General features: G+C 37.6%; 1 protein-coding gene across 3 annotated transcripts; it reads right to left on the bottom strand.

Moving 5' to 3' along the window:
* Nucleotides 1-503: 503 nt before the first annotated feature.
* On the bottom strand, nt 504-7,229 carry TAP38 (thylakoid-associated phosphatase 38). 3 transcript variants are annotated; one of them, XM_039131222.3, is made up of 11 exons: nt 6,862-7,227; nt 4,580-4,708; nt 4,318-4,420; nt 4,056-4,166; nt 2,603-2,682; nt 2,419-2,472; nt 1,327-1,443; nt 1,149-1,203; nt 1,027-1,062; nt 871-917; nt 504-789 (listed from the first exon to the last, which is right to left on the bottom strand). In XM_039131222.3, the coding sequence occupies exons 1-11, from the start codon at nt 7,134-7,136 to the stop codon at nt 666-668; spliced, it is 1,131 nt and encodes a 376-aa protein (XP_038987150.3). In that variant the 5' UTR covers nt 7,137-7,227; the 3' UTR covers nt 504-665. The 3 variants fall into 3 exon arrangements, with proteins under 3 accessions (XP_038987150.3, XP_088561142.2, XP_038987151.2); XM_088705016.2 differs by lacking the exons at nt 2,419-2,472; nt 2,603-2,682 and having other exon boundaries at nt 1,327-1,462; nt 4,064-4,166; nt 6,862-7,229; XM_039131223.3 differs by lacking the exons at nt 2,419-2,472; nt 2,603-2,682 and having other exon boundaries at nt 1,327-1,394; nt 6,862-7,228.
* Nucleotides 7,230-9,616: the final 2,387 nt, after the last annotated feature.

Consider the following 9,616-nt stretch of genomic DNA (forward strand, 5'->3'; position numbering starts at 1 on the left):
TCATTTGCCCATCCCCGCGGTTGCACGGTGATCGTGAAGAAACCAGTCTCTTTTTATAACCATCCGTCTATATATACTCTTATTCTTTATGGGCTTAGACTTGTCTTGCGTACGGGAGGACAAAACTAGTATGGTTTTAATTAACGCAGCAGTTTGTCTATGGGATCATCTTGTACTTGCTCTCTCATAATTCTCTTTCGTGGTTGAATAGTGCCCCTTTAATAAAATGGAAAGGTCCTCGATAAATGTAGCAGTTGCTTATCCACTGTTTGTTTATCATCAGGACATCAGGACAATCAGATGAAAAAGTTATTTAATTCATGGTTCCGTGGGTTGAGTGCCTACCTGCTTCAAAATCCTCAGTGATATATCTTCATGTACAGTAACATGGAAACCTCGCATCCTCCTGGTGGCGGCCTTCTTCTTCCAGGACTTACCATCGAAGAGATGGTGAAATCAGCTGCTATCTTTGTAGCGGATTAGTTGGAAATAAGCTCATCAAATTTAGAGATTGCAAATAATTACTTCAGGCTGTAACAACATTTAACAGTAAAAGTATATGGTAAGTAGATTTACGAATTTACAGGAATGGATGAGGTTTTTTTTGGGGACAGATGAGGGGCTTGATATCTATCCAAAATTATGTGCACTCCAAGGCTTCTGATTCATGATAGAAGGAAAGATGATATCCAGATTCCTAATGAGACAATACCTATGGTTGCGAAAGCTTGACTTATTTCATATACAAAATTAGGCCCCTGCACTGGCAAGTTCTGCCAATCTGTCCTCCTACAAGCCCATGCGTGCAAAAAGAAAATCAGCAAATCAACAATGAACAGCTACACTAGCTTTTTAAGGATAGGTGGTTACCCCAAGTCGGCAATCACTATGCTTATATTATCTTGCGACCGTCGGTCCTGCAGAGAAATGAGATTCGGTCAGCTAAAATAGCAGTTATAAAAACAGCATACATTGAAATTATCATCATAGTAATAATAATAATAAAAAGACATCGAAACAAAGTACCCAACAAGCTGCACCAGCAAGCGCTTCGCAAGCCAGCTGAAATTCAACCAAGAGAAAAATGAACTTGGTCATTTAAGTTGTAGAGACCTGGGACAGAAGGATTAAGATAGCAAACCAAGCACCTGAACATCACCATGTTGACGGAGTTGATCTCTTACAAAAGTTACCGCATCAGAGCTAAACAAACAAATTTATGAGAGAGGTCAACTATTTTTCCACAATATTTTTGCAAGGCAAAAAGGAGGTAGTGACAGTATGATATGAACATAACTGATTTTAAGAATATTTAGCAGTGCAAACCTTTTCATATAATCCCATAAACCATCAGAGGCTAACAATATAAACTCCACATCAGATCCAAGTTCTACCTGATATATGTCAGGTGAAGAAGTCACCAAATCTCCTTTAAACTGTATGCTGAATGGTAGCAAATGCACTGATTATTAATGAGGAAAAGAATCAAAACCAGAACAGAATTACAATCACAGGCTTAATGCTGACAAAAGAGTGAAGGAGAATAGTTTTATCATCAGAGATAAAATATATGGATTACAAAATTTTGCACCAATTAACTGGCACATAAATTTATGACAATATCCATATAAGACCCTAGGTTTCCACAAAACCCAACACGAGAGAGACCAGGGAATGAGGTCGGCAAACTGTTGTTTCATGCTATTTTCGAGCCTCGCTACAACTTTGCAATATATTTCTCCATATGCACATTGAGATCTATTAATACATAAGTATGTTTTTATATCAGGATATGCATATGCATTGACATAGGGTAGTGAAGGTTCATAATTAGTTTTAAGCACTCTTAAACTTCAGTGCTTCATATAAAGCCCATCCCATGTAGATGTGATAAAACTATTGGTGAAGCAAAAATAGAGAGTTTAGAATACTGCAGAATGGCAATTCACCTAATCTCATAACAGGCACTTCACTTGTTGAAAGTTGCCTGGGCCAGGAACCTGACACCAAATCATAAAGGATTGTAGCCCATTGCAGAACACTCAGTCTTTAACAGATCATGGCTTCATCCATAAAACAAAGCTCATGTTACTGAATACAGTTTTCTGATAAGGAAAGCTAAAGTTGTGTAAATAGACAGCTGTCCTTTCAAATGGCAGTTCATGTAAAATCCAATGCCATTTGAACTGCCTTGACTTCGCTTAAAAATTATCATACAGCTGGATGCAACAAACAAAGATGGTCGAATTTTGCTCTTTAAAGAACAACTGTCTTGACTCATTTATGACAATGCACAGTCTATGTGGTACCCTCACATGCCTCTTATTTCAATAAAAATAACCACTACAGTGGTAAATAAACACAGAGTGACCCACTAATCAAAATTGTAGAATCTATCATAGTTTGTCAGAATATTACCGGGACACAAATTTTTCAGTCCATCTCCCCTCCTCAACTCCTTTCACCAGCATCCTTCATAGAAAAGAGAACAGGTGTGGTTTCTATTATCTCTAAAAAAGATTTTGATAACATGTGCATGTTTTATTAATAAACTAATAACATCAATGCTCTCAAGATAAAGAGAAAAAAACAAGGGACGAACTCGTTCTTCTTTGTCTTAAATCGCATGTCTCCAAAAGCACGAGATACAGAGATCTCACCACAAATTCGTCCATCAACAATCTATAGTCATTATAAATCAGCATGAGCATCAGCAAATAAATGTTGTGAGAATAAAAGCAGGCTCACAATTGCTTATAAGAAATCATAGAGGCCCTTGGAACCATAATAATGCTTGATTTTGAAAGCAAATTAGCAGGTAATACACATCTATCATAACAAACATGGATTGCCACTATGGCATAATAACAATTGAGGGATATAAGAACAGACCGTGTGATAAGAGTATTAGTAAACTACATCTAATATCACTTGACATAAATGCATATAAATAGAAAAAAGGGGGAAAAGAGAAGAACAAGGAAAGACCCATCAGCTCAAAAATGTTGGGTACATGCGTAAATTCGGGACTTTGAAAAGTTTGCACTGGTGGTCGTAATTCAAGGAATAGGATACCTAACAAAGAAACTAACACATTTAGTTTTAGCAAAAGTAAAGCCCAACACACCACTAGTAAATACATCTATAAACAACCTAAACATGGAATTCAGACTATGTTGCATCCACCCCTGTTTGAAAATTGTTAAACCTGCAATGACTGAAACAAGGAACACAGGACCAAAGGAAAAAAAAAAGGCAGCAATACCAACTACAAGAACAAGTTTACCTTTAGAGGTAATAGGGCAAGCGTTATACAATTAAGCAAGAAGCATTTTTGATTGAAAACGTGATGATGACTAATCTAGAGTGGTCAGAAAAAATCAACAATCAACAAGATGTCCTAGGTCTACGAACAGGTAAGCCAATCCAGAAGTATTGTGGTCAATCTGGTTCCAGCAGACCCGGCCCATGTTGAAAAATTCAGGACCTTCTTAAAAAATTAGATAGCATCTGGTCTGGGGAAAAAATCCTCACAAGAAATTCCGAGCCAACCTGACCAGACCTGACCATTGAAGTTAAGAATTTTGAGAATAAGCTATAATGTGACCCAAGCACCTCAATTCATTTCCAAGTGAGTTGGATCTCAAACAAAAACTTGACAAAATGCACCTAATATGGCCCATTTATGTCCCTAGATTTGAAGCACATATCGCATACTACAACATGGTGTAAGCCATTTCCACGAGTGTTTACTAATATGTTCTCCATATGTGAAACCGCTATAGCGAATGAGCTTACTAAACGTGCCCAACTTCAGTTTAGAGTGATCCATATATCTAGGCAATATTAATATAAGACCTTTGCACCATGTGCATTTTAGTCATTAACTTTATTAAAATCAATGCATTCACACAATCTTAGGTAAACTGATAACTGATAGAGAACTAAGTAGAATTTGACTATAATACTTCATGTGAATGTCTCACTAAAATTTGCTTCAGAACTCAAAATCGTGACCATAAAGTATAAGTTCAAAACAGAAAAGGAAAACACACCCATCCACCTGCTGCTCTAATCCGCTTGACTTCTTCAAGAGATACTTTGTTGTTCCCATAAGGTCGATGGGGATTTGTTAAAACTTCAGCCTTGCCAGTACGGGATATTGCCTACATTTGTAATTCAGTTTGAACCAATAAAATCTTTTTTCAAGATTCATCCATTTAAAAAGTTGTATGGTGCCTTGAAGGAAGCCTATCTCCCGCATGATCAGTTTACAATGATACTCAATAGGAATAGAAGAAAAGAATAGGAGGATACCACACATGAGTCACCAAGATGTGAAATAATCAGGACATCATTCCTCAGAAACATGACTGTAGCTGTTGCACCAGAATCATCTTCATTCCCCATCTGTTCAAGCCTTCACAGAAGAAACAAGAAACATATTTCCTAAAAATTATGATAGTTTAGATGAACATTTATTACATTTCTGAAAAAGATTGCTCGCAAGAAGATACTGATATCCTTTATTATTTAGTTTATATTTCTGACGACCCTGCTAAGAAAACTGAGTACTCACCAAATCAAGAGTTTTGAGTCGACATTTTGAAAAGCTTTCTGAATTGCATCTCTTACAGCATTAAAATTCTTGCTAGTCAACAGCAACCCACCTTGCAGAGCTATAGTACATTCTTTGTACAATTCATTCCTGCAGGTCAAATGTAACAAACTTTCAGTTATATGAATTTATTCTCAAAGTAGCCAAAGTTGAAAACATCAAATTTATAGAGTACTAATATTTACTTCAGGTTCAATGTACAACTCATTTGGAGATGGAGGGAGAGGAGAGGAGGGGAAGGGATTGAAGGAATCCAAAAAAGGATAAGCCTATGCACGTGCCTTCTCAAAATATCAACTTCTGAGGATAGACAAGAAATCTCGGCTCAATTAGGCTCTCTAAATTCTTCTTGCCGTTAATTTCTTCATTATTTATGCACAATCTTTCTAGAATCTTTTATCATGACTTACATCATGGGGTTTTTTTTTTTAATGCCATCCCATCACCTTCCCCAACCCTTCAACACCAATGATGATTTTGCGACCCATCCTCTCATATGGACCTTCCTGGGTCGTCGTTTCATGTGTTCATACTATAAAAGATGCTCCCTACCATTTGAATTGGTCTACCATGCTCTTCATCCTGGCTTTATCATAGATTTACTCCAATGTTTTCACCTCAAAGCTCATCCCATATGCTTCAACCTTCCTTATAGCCTATGTTTTCATGCATCCATCATCAACCAAACTGTAGATTAACAAAAATTATCTAAAACCTTTAAAGCACGTAATGATTGCACGATATCCTTAAAGCACCTCTTCACCAAATCTTCTTTACTTTTAATTCCATTGATGTGTCCTATTTCTCTCTATATATGCCAAGATAGCCAAAAGGCTATTTATGCTTTATATTGTCTTGATGCTCATAATGATTTTATTCTAATATTTAAATACTTATCCTCTAAAATTTTTCCTATGATGGTAATCTAGCATTCATACCATCTCAAACTCATGATATTGTACCATATGGTGTCTCTTGGTTCAGGAGGATCACCGACCTATTATGGACCACTCTGGTCATATTGAGTAGGTCTGGACAGGATCTGCGAGCAAGATCCACCTCATTAGAAACCTAACTGCACATCAAAGTTTTTGGAAGCTATAATTTTTCTGCACAATGTCCGATTAAGATCCTCTTTTTTTAATAAAAAAAGGATAATTTTTGTAGATCTCCGATGTTGATTGTCCCCTAAAAAATTCAACGCATACGGCGAGGCCGTACGGTGACATTTAGACCTCTCAAATAGACCCGTGAAAGTTAAAAAAAATTCTTTTTTAAAAAGACTTTAACCAGGCATAACTTTCAACTTGAAAAGAACTAGGTGATGCAGTTAAAGATAAAGTTGATGAGAAGTCAAGATCTACCTTTCAGAAAGATTTTAGTTTTTTCATGATTATTTACATTAGTCATAGCAATTTTGGAAAAGCAGTAACCACTTCTAATTAGAAAGGAATCCAGCACAAATTTTGTGAGGACAGACTTTACTAGTATAAATAGAGGGATCGTAACCAATTTTACTAATAAATAAAAAAGAGTTTTAGAATCCTGCTTTTAGAATTTGCTTATTTTTTCTCCTCTTTTATCCTTTTGGAGAGATTCGAGCTGCATAGGTTGAAAAAATTTCTTCTTTCTGCCCAATCAGATCTCCTTATAAACATTATAAATGATGCAATAAAGCAGGCCTGAGGCCAATGCTCAGGATCATCCTATTGCAAGGTGGGGTGCAACTAGAGTCAACCTCAACCAACTTGACCTAAACCAATATTGAATTAACTAAACTGAAACCATACTGCTTTTGGTTTGGGCTCGCAAATACCAGGCCAGTTTTTTGGTAAGTCGATTCGACAGTTCAGGCAACCTGAATCAGTTTGAACTAGCAGAATAACAGAACTCTCACCCTCCCAAAATCCGAATTGGGCATGAATTATCAGCACACATATAATCATATGTGAGCGCATCTGTATACCGTTATAATTAAAATGGTCAGTGAATGGAATTTACTAATAGCTACACTCAGGAGAAAACAGACCTTCTCGTTACTGGAATTACCAACTACACCAAAGAACCCATTAGTACGCACCAGGACGGTTAAAAAGTATCTTGATCACCATATCAAGATCTGTAAGTAAGTTAGAACAACTTTGTTTAGCTCCAACATAATAGAATTCGTAGAACATTAGGTAATCAAAGATTCTGCAAAGTCGAATGCAAGAAAGATTAGGAGAAGCGATTGTTTCTTCGACCTGAGGAACTCAACGGAGGAGAATCCGGCGTGGCCGTCGAAAACGGCAGCGAAGGAGAAGCCGTCGAGACCGTCGGAACGGACGACGACATCGTCCTCCATCTCGGAGCGCGGGCCCTGCAGCTTGCTCGATCCCCACCGGATCCCCGAGACGCTCGCTAGCGGCGCGTCGACGGCGATGGCCGAGCACCACGTCCCCCTCGCCCTCCTTGTCCGGCCACCGCCGACGCCGTACGGTAGGAGCGATCGCGGCAACCGCGGGCTCAGCAGCGCCATCCAGTGGTTCCCGGGGTTTGCCCAAGAGATAAGGCGGGAGGAAGTGTATTTCCAATAATAAGACCACAAGATAAAAGCCACCGCCAAAGAGGGGCCATCTATTGTAATTGTTGGATTTGAACGGGACAAGTTTTGATCGCAATAGACCGTTGGACGGTCTCCCCAAATAAATCTTTAAAGATGTAAACTAAACCACACCAAAAAAAAAAAAAAAAAAAAAAGATGTTGATGTCCTTGACAAGTTTTGGCTCATCAAAAATGCTGGCTTTAGATGGAAAATATCATCTATATTTATTTATTTGCAATCTTTTAAAATTTACCATGCATTCTTTTTCTATGACTCAAATTTGAGTTGTAGCGGATCCAAAATTTAAGAGAACTATGTCGAGCAATTGCATGACAGAATGAAATACTGCCATCAATCATGCCGAGTTCACCAAGTTGATGACGGGAATTGATGTGTACACAGGCAAGCCAATGCTGTCATTTGAGCCCTGACCACTAATTCATCAACTTTGTCACTGGCTTTCATAACGGACTGGTGAATTTTGAAGTAATGTGGCGGTAGCTTTTTTTAACCATACTCCATAAATGGATTTTTTGATGAGGAACAGAGATTTTGCCTCAGCCGCATTTGCAGGTGCAGAGGGAGGGTTAGTAGCCCCCCTATCATAATTCATGAGGAACAATAGATCTTCCATGACACCCATTCATGTGATGGGAACCCAATAGGTTCTTTTGATAGTCGGAACCAGATTTGATGTTTAATTTACCTGGAATTTTTTCCAAGAGGGAAGGGAAAAAACGATGCAATCAGAAAAAGACAACCCTCTTGAGAAATCTCTAAATTGCTTAACGCAAAACCATCCATCCAATCAGAAAACACAATATCCATACCTCAATAAACATAGGCGACTCTGGGTTTTGACGTCCTTGTCCTCGTGGGAATTTCAGTTAATTTTATCTCAAATCTTTATGAATTAAAAGCATGAATTGAGGAGCCTGGCTCTATTTTACACTACTGTTTTCTAATTCCAGCCTCCCAAAGTCTTGCTTCCATCTCTCTTTACCTAAACTCAGCTTCAAAAAGAGAGAGGAAAAACAAAAAAACTCCAAACTCGAGACTCAAGCAAGTAATTATTACTTCCAACTACTTCGATCCAAATTTTAGCCGAGCACTCAAATCATTGGTATCAACAGAATCAGGGATAAAAACAAGTTCTCTCTCTCTCTCTCTCTCTCTCTCTCACACACACACACACACACACAGAGCTGCCCATACTCCCAAGTCTTAAGACTTCAATATATGATAATGGAAGCATCAGTTTTGGTTTGATGATTTAAACAAAGCTGCCATCAGTATCAGATGAAGCATGTACCAGCCTGCACGCCACATGGGATTTCATGTTCACAGATGGTATACACTACGTTTCAGTAAAGGTGTTCTCTGATTGAAACGGAACCAGTCATTCAGATCAGCAACCCCCATTCCCACACAGCTGAATGTCATCATTTTCAGAAAGCATGTGGTACGAAACTGCAGCCAAAATAAACAAACTCGGCCCAGTAATCTTTCTCATGGGCCACAAGCATGGATTGATCAGGGCCAAATAACAGGCAAGTCATATAAAGCATCAAATCACCACCATCACAAAACATAGTAACGCCATTAATTGATTCCATGGAACAGTCAAACAACATATACCACCCAAAACACAGATTTGATAAAATTGAGGGAAAACTCATTCTTGCAACATATATCAACTAAAATCTCAGAGAATACCTCAACAAATGATCATATAAAGGAAACAAAGATTTAGATAGGCTACATCAAGATCATATATCCCAAGTTCTCAAAAAGATTGTATGTCCCCTGCAGCCTGGCCGGTCTGATTAAAAAAACGCATTGTTTTTAAGAATTAGTTTTCTTTAGAGATGAACAGTTCTCTTTGGAGATATATAATATTCTTATACTTAAATCTAGCTTGAAAGCAATACATAAATACATCTCATTAAACCAAGAGAAACACCACATCATCCTGCTGTAATCCAATGGTGAATACTTACATTCACCATCGGATCACATAAAAAGAGACTCGGAAAAATCACCTTAGGATCTTACTGAATATATATATGTGTGACGAAGATGGAAGAATTCGTACGAAGGAAACACCTTTTTTTATTTTATTTCGGAAAAAGAAACCAAGACAAACTCATACCAAATGAAAAATTCAATGTGGTATCTTTAAGCTGGGACTTTATCTGCACTCAATACAAAAATTTATAATGTAATCTAAGATTCATTATGAGACTCTAAAACTCGAACGGCAAATCCTAAGTAGATCAGAGAAAAAAAAATAAGAATACAAATTACTAGAGTAATGCTGGTCCGCCATTCTAGATTTACAAGGGATACATAGTATAAATTAAATACATATAAAGCAAAATAATCCAGAATCAACACTATTAGGATGTTGCAA

Source organism: Phoenix dactylifera, chromosome 9, assembly GCF_051530095.1.
Source record: "Phoenix dactylifera cultivar Ajwa chromosome 9, Ajwa_hap1_PhDact_Kaust_v1.1, whole genome shotgun sequence".
Classification (NCBI taxonomy): Eukaryota; Viridiplantae; Streptophyta; class Magnoliopsida; order Arecales; family Arecaceae; genus Phoenix; species Phoenix dactylifera.